Here is a 13,986-nt window from a genome sequence, read left to right on the forward strand (position 1 = left end):
CGTAATAAAATTTTTAGACTCAACTAATGTATTAGCTCAACTATCATTGCCGACGAGAACTATACACCTTTGGCGATTGGTCTATTTTCATTTTTCAAACTATGTTTTCTTACAAACCAATAAAGATCTTCTAATAAACTATGATTTGTGAATATTTGATTGATACATTGGAGATATGTAATCGAAGACTGAGTAGACTACATACATACAAGTCAAGATCTGGATAATCCTCAGACAGTGACCGGTTTCTTTTTAATGATTTATTTCTAGAGCATACATCCAATAAATCTATTTTGTTTTATTAACTGACAAATCATATACTTATCCTTTAAGATATCATGTTACAAATAATTTATTGGAATCATAAAAAATTTCAAAATCATAAACGAGTAACTCACAAACTTCAACTGAATTCGTAGAATAAATAAGTCAGTTATTCAAAATTTTCAAGGAGTCAAGGAATTTCTTTGAAGAAAACGGTTCATCGGAATACAACTAAAGAAATTAAGCTAATAAAAAGCATTCGCTTACAAATGCTATTAGTATCCGTAAATGTAAGTCAGGCAGGCACTTTAACAAATCGGAAGGACATCTTAAGTGGCGGATAAATAAACTTTAAAAATTTGTACTATGCTAAGTGGATCGAATGCTGGGCGCAGAAGTGTGGATGAGGTTGTTGCAAAAGGACGATAGAGCAGCCGTTGATGGAATTATATTCAAGTGTACATTGCTGATTAACATAACGAAGACGACTTTTACCGTTGATGCTGATGTTACTGTTGTTGATGGCTATGACGATGACGATGACGATATGACGTTAACGTCAACGTTAACGGCAACGTCCACCTAACCATTTACAACCTAACCATTTACAACAACGATAATGATGTCGGTCGTTGATGTCTATGATGATAAGTGCTTCAATTTGAATGATGTGATTGAATGGAATTTGCTTTATTACTTTAGTAATCATATGTAACATGCTTAATCTGAGCCATTAGCAGGAAAGAACCAAACTAAATAAAATAAAAATAGAGAAAATAAGTTTTAAAAAAATTAAAAAATAACATCAAATGTTGATGTTGAGTCCATTGCAGTGCTTGAATTAAATAAGTGCTTTTGGGTGGTACAGAATCTCGTAATGATTAGTCGCAGTTACGTTATTCACTCTTGACTTATATATTCATGCACCTTCGAATGGTAAAGGGTACGAAGTGCGGGGCAACTAAGCCATTAATGTGCTATTTTCATTGAAATTATTATGCAAACCGTTTTTTTTTTCACTTTATCTGCTTGAATGCAGCACATTTGTGCATATATTTTACCACTAAACATGCCACTATTTGCTGCTGCAAATTCAAAATTGGTTGCAACTAATTTGAATTCAGTACTGCTTCCCTCCGTACGACCATGATTTCTGCGACGAGTACTTGTTGAGGATGCGGATACAGCGGAGTACGAGTGTAAAATATAGAGAAAAATAAATAAATAAAGCAAGTATTGAGCTTAAATGGAATTCACTTGTGAAGAATTTGAAAAATGTTGCCCCACCAGACTGACGCGGTTAAGTTTTGCTCTTCATAGCTTCTTTCTTGTTGTTGTGCTGCTGTTGCATTTAGTGCTGCTCTTCTGGCATGTTGTTGTTGTTGTTATTATTGTTGTTGTTGTTGTTGTAGTGCTGCAAAAAGGCACATTATTGTTGGTTGGTTGATTTGTTGCCTGTTTGGTTGCTAGTTTGTTAGTTGCGATATTAAATAAGAGATATACCCGTTTTCGTAACTGCTGTCTTGACTGACTGGTAAGGAGGTTAAGGTGACGCGGCAGGAATCGCTCCTAAACTTGTTTTTATTTGCGGTCTAAATACTCTGCGTTTGAATTGCAGACATTTTTGCTATTCAACTGTTCGCAATTTTCAGATAATTTATTTTGTATTGGCACCAATTTTAATGTGGGATTCATATTTAGTAAAAATTTCCTAAAATGGAGTATTTTATCTGTATTTATAACATACGTAATAGTATGTCATTTCGCAATGTTTTAAGAAAACAGTAAATTGTTTTTGATATTCTGACTTATAGGCTTTACAAAGAGTCGCTGACTAAACATGTTTAAAGTTAATCGTCTAGTTAAAATTATCTTTTGATCAATGAAGTATATTGTTAAGCCTTATCCGAGTTAGTACATCTGGGCACTTTTACTCTTTGATAGCTGGGTGATTTCTTCAGAGTCCCACCCATCTCACTGACTAATTTGTGTATTCCTCATAATCTTCGTGATTATTCAATGACTGATCTAAAATCTGCGTACAGCCCCGTGCGGTTAGTAATTACTCTGAGATAAGATAGTGCTAAGTAGGGCAGCGATCAATGACATGGAATCTATGGTATCATAAGAGGTTACTATATGTACTCAAATGAGCTATGGTGTTCAAGGTCGCTACTTCAAATTAATCTAAATTAATGGTATGGAATTATACCATTATTTATAATTTTTAAATCAACTTTGTAGGAACAAAAGAATATTAATAGTTACACTCTGTACAATCCTATTCATATCTAAAAAATTTTCACTCCTTCTGATAATAGGTTCAAAATTGTCAAAGAAATGGAATGCTTTGGATCTTGTGATATCCGTTAAGATGTATAAAAATCCATATCCCAAAAGCTTTTGACACACTCTTAAAGTAGTTTATATCGCATTAAAAGCTGCAAAGAAGAAGAATGCGTTGGATACTATGATATCTGTGTAGATCTATAAAACTGCATATCCCAAGAATTTTTGCTTCTTTCAATAGTAGTCCATTGATCCACACTTTTGTAACATAAGCGCATTTAATATTAACTATATTTGACATCGGCTGCAGTCGAGGACTTTGAGTCCTGAATATAAATGCAGTAACATCCTTTTCGTAACTATACCTTTATAGCAATCAAAATTTGCAAGGCTTCACTGTTTTAGGGTCTTAATATTCAAATAGTTAAGTATCGAATAATGAGCGAAGTAAAGTAAGTTCCATTATATAATCAGCGGAAGCGATATGTGTTCAGTGTCTGTTATAACCTTTTCACACGATAACAGTAGTTAATCTTTATTAACTATTGATCTGACTTAAATTGTCGTTGTTTGTCCTAAGAACTGGAAAAAGATTTCAGAAACTGATTTTTGTGTTTCAGTCTTGCAATTTTCAGGCTTTCTAAATATTGTAGATGTCTTTAGAGCATGCAACTCGACGACCTTCAACTCGAGGTTAGTACTGAATTGTCTTACATCACTTATGGTGATGGCTGAATATTTTCGGATATGAATTATTTGGGTTCCTGGATATAGGGACATCCAAGGCAACTGTATAGCAGATGAATTAGCAAGACATGGTACGACAGCACAAATTCTTCTGAGAAAAGAAAGTGTGGGTATACCCGTTGCTTCTTGTCGGCACCGAATAAAATTATGGACATACCAAATGTTTGAAAGAAGATGGTCAACAGTAACCAACTGCATAAAACCCAAGGAATTTTGTCCAAAAATAAGTAAGAAAAGATCGGGGGAATTAATCAACCTATCCTGAGCAAATTTATCCAGGATAGTGAGAATTATTACGGGACACTGCCCGTTGGGAGGACATGCCGTGAGGCTTAACATCAGGACCTCCTTACATTGTAGGCATTGCATGGAGAATGATGAAGAAGAATCACCAACACACCTTCTGCTACAGTGTCCTGCCTTCGCAAGACATAGGATATCCTACTTAGGGTCGCACTTTTTCTATTCACTAAGAGAGGTAGATTCTATTTTCACAGCTCGTGTCAATGGCTTTGTAGCCAATACCAAGTGGTTATAGGGACAGGTGTCAAATTCTTTAGAGTATCACAATGGACCTCATGGTCTAAGTGAGTTTTCAGACGGCCCCAGTAACTTAACCTAACCTAACCTAGAGCATGCTTTGTTCTGTTATACCATATTGTTCTAATAAAACTACACGTTTCATTTTTCATATATTTCTCTCAAATGTACGTAGTTGATGTCCGAAAAGTATCACTAATTTTGAAATTAATTTTATTATTGAGATCGTGATTTTTTTTTTGTCGTGTGAATAGACTAAACTAATTTAACCAATAAAATTCACAGCTTACGTGTTAAAACTTATTAACTGTTGATGTGAATTAAATTGTTGTTGTACTGATGTTTTATATATTGAAAATATATTTCAGAAATTAATTTTCGTATATCTTTCTTGGTCCTTTTTTTAGAGAATATTTGGAATTCTTTTCCAGGCTTTGCTATTCAATACAATTTTATTCTTATGTTTCTCTCAAACAGTTGCTTCTCGAAAATTGTCGCCAATTTTAGAATTAATCTTGTTTCTGAGAGCGTGATTAATTTTTGTCATGTGAATGAGCTATTAAACTCATTTAAACGACCATATTTATTCAAATAAAAAAGGTAAATATTAAAATTTATATATTTTGAATGAAAACTTTTAAACAATTATTTATATTTTAATACTTAAATATTTCAACAATAAACCAAAATAAATTATCTTGGGAATATTATATATTTTGACACTTGTCAAGTTCATTAAAGCAGAATTATTAATCTCTTGTATTTCTTAATGAATGTGTTGCTGCTGTTGCGATAGTCAGTTGTCGAGTTCATGGTCAATACAAATCTGAAAAGATCTTAACTGATTCGCTATAAATTAAATGTTTAAATAATTGAATATGTGTTGCAGTTGCAGTTGCATTTCGGCGTAATTTGCATTGCATTTCCTAAACGAAATCATGCAACAAATAATGTTGCAATGCTTCGTTGATTTCACATGAAAGTTGAAATATATCTAGCTATGCTTTTATTCTCTTATTTTTTCTATGATATTATTTTTTTTAAATTTAATTTATTAATAATATATATAAATATACACATAGAGTATACAAAGCTAGCTTACCATATAAAGTCTAGTAAAGCAAAAACTTTAAGTGTATGAAATCAAGTGCAGCGAGTACTTGTAGTTCTAGCAACAGACAGACAACAGCAACAGCGGAATATGCTGAGTCTTGGCTTTGGTGGAGACTCAGCAAACTTGGCTGGTTGATAGTAAAACTGTATTAAGTAAATAACCCAATGTGGCTATAAAATTCGTCGCGTCGCTGCACAGACTATGACCGAGAACTTGCGCCTTACCTTGTCTTGCCTGCCTGCCTGCTTGCCTGCCTGCCTGGTTTTGTGTTGGTTGGTCTCGGGCTTGTCTTGAGTTAACTCAGTTGGCTGGCTGGCATGTCGTGGACGTTGTTGCTTTATAATTTTTGTGTTTAAATTTATTCTTTGTTGTTGTGCTGTTGTTGTGTTTTTTGTTTTTTTTGTTTCTGTATCTTTCATGTTGCATTGGTGATCACTCAGCTATGCAATTGCATTCTGCACAATCGACTCCCTTTCGTCCAGACTTATGAACTGAATTCACTTCTTTTTCCATTGTTGCTTTTGCTTTGCACTGTACTGGTTCCATTATTTGAACTTGCTGCTTCTTGGTAATCGACTAGAAACTTCTTTGCTTGTTGCTTGAAACTGCAATGCAACAGATTTACTTTTCATACAATATTTTTTTTTTTTAATAATTATTTTTTGTGAATAATTTTTTTTTAATATATATTTTTTTTATATTTTTTTTGTAATATTTTTTGCCAATGTTTCTTCCTTTCCGACCAAATCAATGCTGCCACACTAAATAAGTTAAAATCAAAACCAAAACCCATGAACTTCATTATGCCAACGTGTTGCCGCGACCAATGCATTCATGTTGGTAATTGTTTTCATTGTTGCTGTTATGATTGTTGTTGTTGCTGCTGTTGCTGTTGTTGCTGTTGTAGCTGTTGTTGTTGTTGCATTAGTGGTAGTTACTGTTGCATGCATTTTTGTATTTATTTAATTTTTTTTTGCCTTTGTAAATTTTGCCAACAATATGCAACAATATGCAATAGCAGCAACAGCAGCAACAGCAACATTTTACTTATACATAAGCAATGTGTTACCAGGAAAATGCATGCAACAATACGGCAACAAAAGCAATAAAATATTTCACTGAATTAAAATATGGCAAGTTGGCTTTGTGGCAATGCTTCTTCTTAGTCTGCTTCTTCTTTAGTTTTTATTCATATATTCTTCTACTTCATCTTTTTTTATACAATATTGTTTTTTTTCTTGTTTTTGTCTTCTTTTTGTCCGATTTAAAATTGTATTTTAAAGCTCCTTCCTTGCACGTCACCATCACCGGCCGGTTTTATGATACAAAAGTCTTATCTGCCGCAGACTTTGCTTTTAAATTGCAATTGTTGTTGTTGTTGTTGTGTTGGTTGTTGTATTTGTTGTTGCTATTTTTTTTCTCTTTTTCTAGTTATTTTGTATTTCTTTTTATTATTTGCAGATATTTGCCCATTTATGTCGATACTTCTTCATTTGAGTTGGTCTTGCACTTGAAACAAGAATTATTGGTTAGTCGCACTAGAAATGCAACTCCCATAGACTTGCATAATAAAATATATGAGACTTACCATGTTGTTACGAGATCCAAATACAAGTATAGTTAATATTTTTGTGTAGTGCTGTACTTCTATTGATATAAGAGATATTATCAAATATCCTCAAAATTTCATAATAAATGCGTATGTATCTTCGATGTTACTGAATCTTAAGATTAGATTAGAAAAGGATGTGAAAAGTTTTGAAGTTCTGTTGTGTTAATGTGACTAGTAATTGTTCATCACTAGTTAGTTACTAGTAATTATTCGTTACTAGTTAATTAGTAGTGATTCTACATTACCAGTTAGTTACTAGTAATTTTTTCAATACTAGTTAATTAGTAGTAATTCTTCATTACTAGTTAGTTACTAGTCATTGTTAATTACTATTTAGTTACTAGTTATTGTTAATTATTAGTTAGTTATTAGTCATTTTTAAATACTAGTTTGTTACTAGTTACTGTTAATTACTACTTATTTACTAGTCATTGTTTGTTACTAGTACTTGTTTATTATTTATATATGTTCTATAATAGTAGTTGGCCATAACGAGTACTTGCTCATAACTAGTAGTTGTTGATTACTTGAAATTGTTCATGGTTACTACTTGTGTTGTTCAAATACTAATAGTTTTTCAAAACTAGTAGTTGTTAATTACTAGTCGTTTATTATTTATTGATCATAACTTGTATTTGTTCAGCACTAGTAGTTGTTCATTATTAGTAGTTGTTCTTTAAATATAGTTAATCAGTATTAGTAGTTGCTCACAACTAGTAATTGGTTTATTACTAGTAATAGTGCATAACTAGTAGAAGGGCATAGCTAGTAGTTGTTGAATACTAGTGGGTGCTCTAGGTTAATAGTTGTTTATTAATATAATTGATCATTACTTGTAATTGCGCAGCATTAGTTCATTATTAATAGTTATTCATTAGAAGTAGTTATTCAACACTAGTAGTTCCTCATAACTAGTAGCTTTTTATCACTAGAAATTCTTTATAACTAGTATGAGTGAATAGCCAGTAGTTGTTGAATACTAGTAGGTGTTCGTAACTACTCCTGGTTCATAACTAGTGGTCGTTCATTACTAGTAGTTATTCCTTACGAAAAGTTGTTCATTACTAGAAATTGTTCGTTACTAGCAGTTGGTCGTAGCTAATAGTTGCTCAAAGCTAGTTGTTTATTACTAGTAGTTGTTTATAGTAATGAATATTTTCACTTGTAGCTGTCACACATATATATTTCTATAAATGTTTAACCAACATCTATTTACTACTTACTAATGTAGTTGGCAACTGCAACTATCTGAACCCCGCTTGATTGCACCCAGTAGTCTCCGCTAGCCAATCAGACCAATGTTTTGTATAGCGTAAGTTGGTGGTGCCGAGTGCCTTCATATTGTTATTCATCTTAACCTTCTGCAGAAGATGCGAACGTCTTCTATTGCAGTTTTCACTAATGGTTATCGCATCAAGCACATTTCTATCCAGTTCCCTCTCTTACATTCGCACTACTTGACCATGTCAGCGAAGCTGTTGAACTTTTATGTTCTTAACAATGTTAATTTGTGCGGTATAACTCATACAGTTGATCAGTCCTTGTTTGTTTGTCGAGAGAGGGCTGTATGTCTCAATAATGTCATTACTTTACCTAAAGTAATATTTGTTGGCAAGTATGGTTCTTCCTTGGAATTTTAATCTGATGCAACAATATATACATATATGTGTAAATAGTAATCATATGTTTATTTAGTTTTAATTAATATGAAGTCAAATATATTATTTTTCTTACAACTTATTTATTTATCCAATTAGTGGTAAATAGGTGCAGCAAATCTCTTCGACCTGGTTCCCTTAACTGCATCCATATAGGCATGTATGTATGCATGGTACAATGAAAACGAGAAAAAAAAGTTAAATGTATTATAATTTGTTGTTCAATAAGGAGCACGTTTAAGAAATCGGAATCGTGCCTCATTTTATTATAGAAACAATGCTTTCCAGACAAGCTGATTTAGCAATTTATTATTATATATATAAATACTGAATATCTTCTTAACACATCAACATAAAATTTATTTTCTTATACGTATTTATATTTTAAGATGAATACATGTTTCCAAATTAACCATTTATATACCAGTCTATATTTATTAATTATCGTAAAGGCAAAGGTTCGAAAGCCGATGCTGCATATAAGCCCACAAAACGGCTTTTATATATTATATATAATACTCATTGCAGAGCAGACAACACTTTAAGTATTACTGAGAAACTATTATATATAGCTTGTTTGATATATAAAAAAATCACTACTTACTAACATTTAAGTGCTACAATTTACTACTTTACTTTAAAATATAATTAATTATGGCTTAGTTAAATATTAATAACTCAAATCTTTCTTTTTCTTCTAGGTTAGTTTTAAAAATTGGTTTATATTTCATAAATACTGGCGAAAGAAGTTAATTTACTTAACTAATCCTTTGAAACAATGGTGAGTATTTAAAATATGCTTATAAGCCAGTCCTTGTCATTAGACTTGTCTTGCAATAATTTGTTTTCCCTCTAAAAGTATCCATAATAATACTTACTGACATAATACTACTTGGTGTATCTAAAATTTAAATTCTACCTTACGATATCTAATAGACATTAAGTTTGGTTTTGAGTTCTCTTCTAAAGAGCAAAAAAATTTATAAGGCAACAAAATTTTACAGAAATGGCTTTTGACCGAAATCATAATCCTTGGAAAAGGACGAAAAAATGGAGTAGAATTTAAAAAGTGTTATTACTTTCAATTTGAATGTCATTAAGTCATTAAATCCTGTTAGTGTGGCAACCACCAGAAATCCGACATCGCATAGGCAGAGAGAGAGTAGCAGCATAAAAGAAGTCGCTTGTATTCAGTTGGAATATATAGTAATCCTGGCTACAAGTATCTTCCAGCTACATCTTTGTTATATAGCGATTTGAATTTTCACCAATCTGAGTCGGGAAAATAGTAAAAATAGTAAACCAAATATGCTAAATATGTATTTAGATAGGTTCATGCCAAAAAAAAACAAACCAAAAATGTGAAATGCATTTAAAAATATATTCAAATGAAAGGATAAACAATCTTTTTATTTTTTCTTATTTTTTTATTGTTTATTTTTTATTTTCTTTATTTTTATTTTTATTTTTGTATAGACATCGTTTCAGCTTTGTTGCTGTTGAGTTCCATTTGAAATCAGCTCATCCATGCCATTCCGTGCAATTCACTTTCAACGCGTTTACAATGTAAATCTGTGGTAATCCTTTTGTAAAAGGACACTCGACGCTGCATGCGATTTAGATATCAGTGCACTAAAGCCCGCAGCATTCAGCATCAATACGTCCAGCAGTCATCCTGCACCAGCGTATCCTTTTTACACATTTATTAATTTAGTTCAGTTTTGTTTCGGCTTTATAGTTAGCAAATTTTTTTTATATCTATTGAAAGGCTAATATCCCCAAACATACGAGTATATTGCTCATACGTATCCGGAAGGTAGCATATTCTAGATTTTAAGCTGTATTGAGTATTTACTCGAACTAATAACAAAATTGGAGAATTTAAATGCTAGATTTTAATTGGAAGGCACGTATGAGCTTTATTTAAGGATTAGCTTAGCATTGGTTGTTTAGCAAAAAAATATAAATATGAGAATAAATGATTTTTCGACTAACATTTTTGTTAATTTTTTAAAATTAATTTTATATAATGCTTAATATTCAGCTTAGTAATATTTTTCATCGAATTATTGAATGCCTTATTGATTTATTGATTACAGAGAATTGTGATTCAACAATAATCAAACTTTTTGTTGATCTGTGGTGAATGGTATTGACCACGATAAATTCCAAAACGTACTATAAATTCTTCTCGACTGGAATCGAGCACCATAACTTAGTTATTCATCCATCCAATTGTTGTAGAAACTTTTGCTTAACCCACGTCCTTAGCTAAGAGTGCTCAGAGCACGTACATATAACACTATTGCCTATGTTGAGGTCAGTGTTGAGAAAGATCATGACAACATAGTAGATAAAAATGTGGTATATCTAAGCAAAATTTTATGTAAGAAAGTCATACCACTTTCTAATCGCAATAATTTAATGAAATATGAGGTTAATTACTACGTTAAAGCAAAATTGGATCAAAAAAAATGCATGCATTGACAACTCCTAACTTGCCAGTTTTGTGCGATTTATGGGTTGGAAACATTGCTGAGTTACATTTTTTCAGAACCGTGTATATTAAAGAATTTTCAACTTGAACAAGTCATACTTCTTCAAAATCGCAGTAGGCAACTGTCATCGGCTATGGCTTATGACATCGAGCCATATTAAAGGTTTCCTTCTTCACTGAAGCATTTAAATATGATCCGGATATTTTTTGGTTTTAACAGAATGGCGCTCTATGCCATACATCAAGTGCTACTATTAACATTCTTATAAAAGAATTATATAGTCTTAAGGAAGGAAACGCTTGCAATTTATATAGTGCGATCTGATTCCGCAGAACCACTTTGGTTTAGCGGCCAACTTAAATATTGGAAACCTACATTAAGTGACTTCTTGTAAGTTACTGAAAGTTGTATGATTCAAAAAATGATGGAAAATTGTGTCAATATGATGAAATTTCGCCTAGGGAGAGAGTTATATACCTGAAATAAGTTTATATTAATAATGGTATAAAATTATCTACCAAAATAAAACAAAATTTAATTTTATTTGTTTGTATGTTATTGCTAATTTCAATATAAAATTTCTGCTCCTCCTCCTGCTATACCTATCGTATACTTTGTAGTTTATTATCAGTACCCTTTCAATATAATAATGTCGGTTTTGTAAATGATTATCAGCCTTCTAGAAACGCTATTTCTTTAAATAATATTCTAAAATGCTATATATTTAATAACAAAATAGTTATAAAGTATTTTTCACATTTACACAATTTCAAAAGAAAGGTCAGACCTAACGCTGAGGTTATATGTTTTTTAAATAAAGTGCACGATGCTCTGGTGTTTCTTTTTGAGCATTAATATATTTTTTGAAAATCTCATATGTTTTAAATAAATCCACTTTCTCCTGGTGTTATATTTGCAATAAGTCCTACACGTTTGTCTTTTTAATATATTCTTAAAGAATCGCACATCGTTCGGTTATTTTCAATATGTTTTGTTGGTTCATTTCCTTCTTTCAATTTCTATGCGTCTGCTGCGTTGTTCTGATGTTTCATTTGGTGAATTTGTTATAGGACTTCATTTTGCTTTAACCTCAAGAGTTTTCTATCATATATAATCCATTTTCCATTATCTGTTGTTAGAACCTCTAAAAATGCATCGCTTCCTTGTCGAAAGTCAGTAAAAATTATTAATTCTTTACTTACTGGTAGAGTTCCTTCAAGCTAGAGTTTCTTATTTAAATCCCTTATAAAAGCTTTCGAAAAAGCTTTTACTTAAAAGCTTCACACAAAGTAGTCCTTTTATTAACATGTCTGTTGCTAACAGAAATAGAACAATTTCTTTAATAAGTCAAGACGTACTTATTTTGCTATTTTCTCCGCCTATTAGGAAAGTTAACTCGCAGCCCCTTTCATTCAACATTGTAGGTATATCTGATATATTTATATTTAATTTTCCGTTATGTGTTATTCTGTGATTCTTAAAATTTTCACCTCTGCACCATGCATGCGCATTACACAAAATTTATTCGGAATTACACGAATCTATAGCATACATAATCGTATCTTATCATTCGTATACGATTCAATTCGACACTTCGCTATGAGGGTGATTCGGTAGTGCTAGTGCTAGTAAATTCAATATATTCAATCTCTCACCTGTAGTGCAGCATAGTCCAACCAACCCCCCAAACTGCTCGGCGAATTTTATGAGCAGGTGTAACAATTATTATTTTCTCGTTGATTTCATTTTTTGCCTTCTTAATACTGTTTTTGTGATTTTGCATATAAATATTTTGCATCCCACTCGCACAATTCATATATCTCGCTTTTCGCCAGTAACGTTATTACTGTACCAACAATGGACACAACAGCAACAACAACAATGAATAAAAGCGGTTGAAATGCGATTTCATTTGAAAAAAGACACCAAAGCATCACACACATATGGATAGGAAATGCTTTGTTGTTGCCGCTGCCGCTGATGTCGAAACGCTGCCGCTTCCGAAGTTCCAAAGCTTTGGACATATTGGAGATTGTCTGTTCGTACCTTCTGCAGTCCAGTACAATAGAATTGGCGTTGCATTTGTTGCGTTGTACCTTACCTTGTGAATATGGTTATGACGCATGCGGTGGGTTATTGCCAAGTACTATGGTGGGATGTTGGTACTGGTTTTATGTGTAAAAATGTTCCCCAGGTTTAGCGTTACGAACTGTTACTAACGCTACTAACAGAAGTGTTATACGATGGGTACTATATAAATGTATATGTGCTTAGAAAAGAGTTAATGTTATTTCTTCTGTTAAAAAGTTTTTGTACAACTGTTGCTTCTTGATGTTATGCTATACTTTGTATAGTGGAGTATATGCTATACTATATATCTTAAGTTAGTATGACTTTTTATAAAGTGGCATAGGACAGAATTGTATAGTATATGGATTAATTCTTATAGATATTTTACGTTTAGAGTGGCCTTTAGAATGTACTGTTCTCACAACCTCCAGACTTTGCGTATAGCTGCGGAATACTGTCTGCAGAAAGCCAGTCAAACACTCGAATGAGTGTTGTTCATTCTTAATTTGCAAGAGTCTAGCAAACTTTATTATTTATGAGGCATGTAAATAGGATTACATATAATTCGCAGTTATAACATATCTGTAATTGTCCTTCCCTACATATAAATCCAACCATATTTAGTAGAACTCTTCTTTCGAAAGCAACTAAAAGATTGTTACAGATCACATAAATGTGTCATCTTTATTTGAATACTGGAAAATCTATAATCTGATAGAGTAATAGTTTGGAAGCAATGTTGAAGTTTTTGGATTTTAAAAGTCAAGACTGACTGTTAAAAGTTCGGTGCTTTTTCTTTTTTTTTGTCCTGTCAAAGCACAAAGCATTAAAAAATACCGACACCACTCTTTAAATCATTTTTTTTTGTGTATATTAACTAAAATTTAATTAGTCAAAACATTTCTTTTCAAGCTCAATACTGGTCACCTATAGTTTTGCATAACCTCGACCTCATACTCTTATATCTTATGTATATTTTCAAGTTCCACTCTGTCTCAAAACCTTGGTCTCATGTTCTCATATCTTCTCTACCTTTTGTTTCTTTATAAAATTTTTAATTCATTAGAAATAATTATTAATCAGTACTGTTTAACTATATATCATAGTTCGGTTAACTACAGGCACTTCAGCTCACTTTTATGGAGTGGAGAACTGTGATCATCAGTTCTTCTTTCATGCATCGATTCTGGCAAA

The 13,986-nt window shown here is 32.1% G+C and overlaps 1 protein-coding gene across 1 annotated transcript in view; it reads left to right on the forward strand.

The window, feature by feature from the left end:
• Positions 1-646: 646 nt before the first annotated feature.
• LOC119676376 (ras-interacting protein RIP3-like) overlaps positions 647-13,986 on the forward strand; it is a 33,742-nt gene continuing 20,402 nt past the window's right edge. Inside the window, exon 1 of the mRNA XM_038087612.1 lies at positions 647-828. Within this exon, the coding sequence (XP_037943540.1) occupies positions 647-828 (182 nt within the window). The remainder of the gene's footprint in view (positions 829-13,986) is intronic.

The sequence above is a fragment of the Teleopsis dalmanni genome, chromosome 2, assembly GCF_002237135.1.
Source record: "Teleopsis dalmanni isolate 2A chromosome 2, ASM223713v2, whole genome shotgun sequence".
Lineage (NCBI taxonomy): Eukaryota > Metazoa > Arthropoda > Insecta > Diptera > Diopsidae > Teleopsis > Teleopsis dalmanni.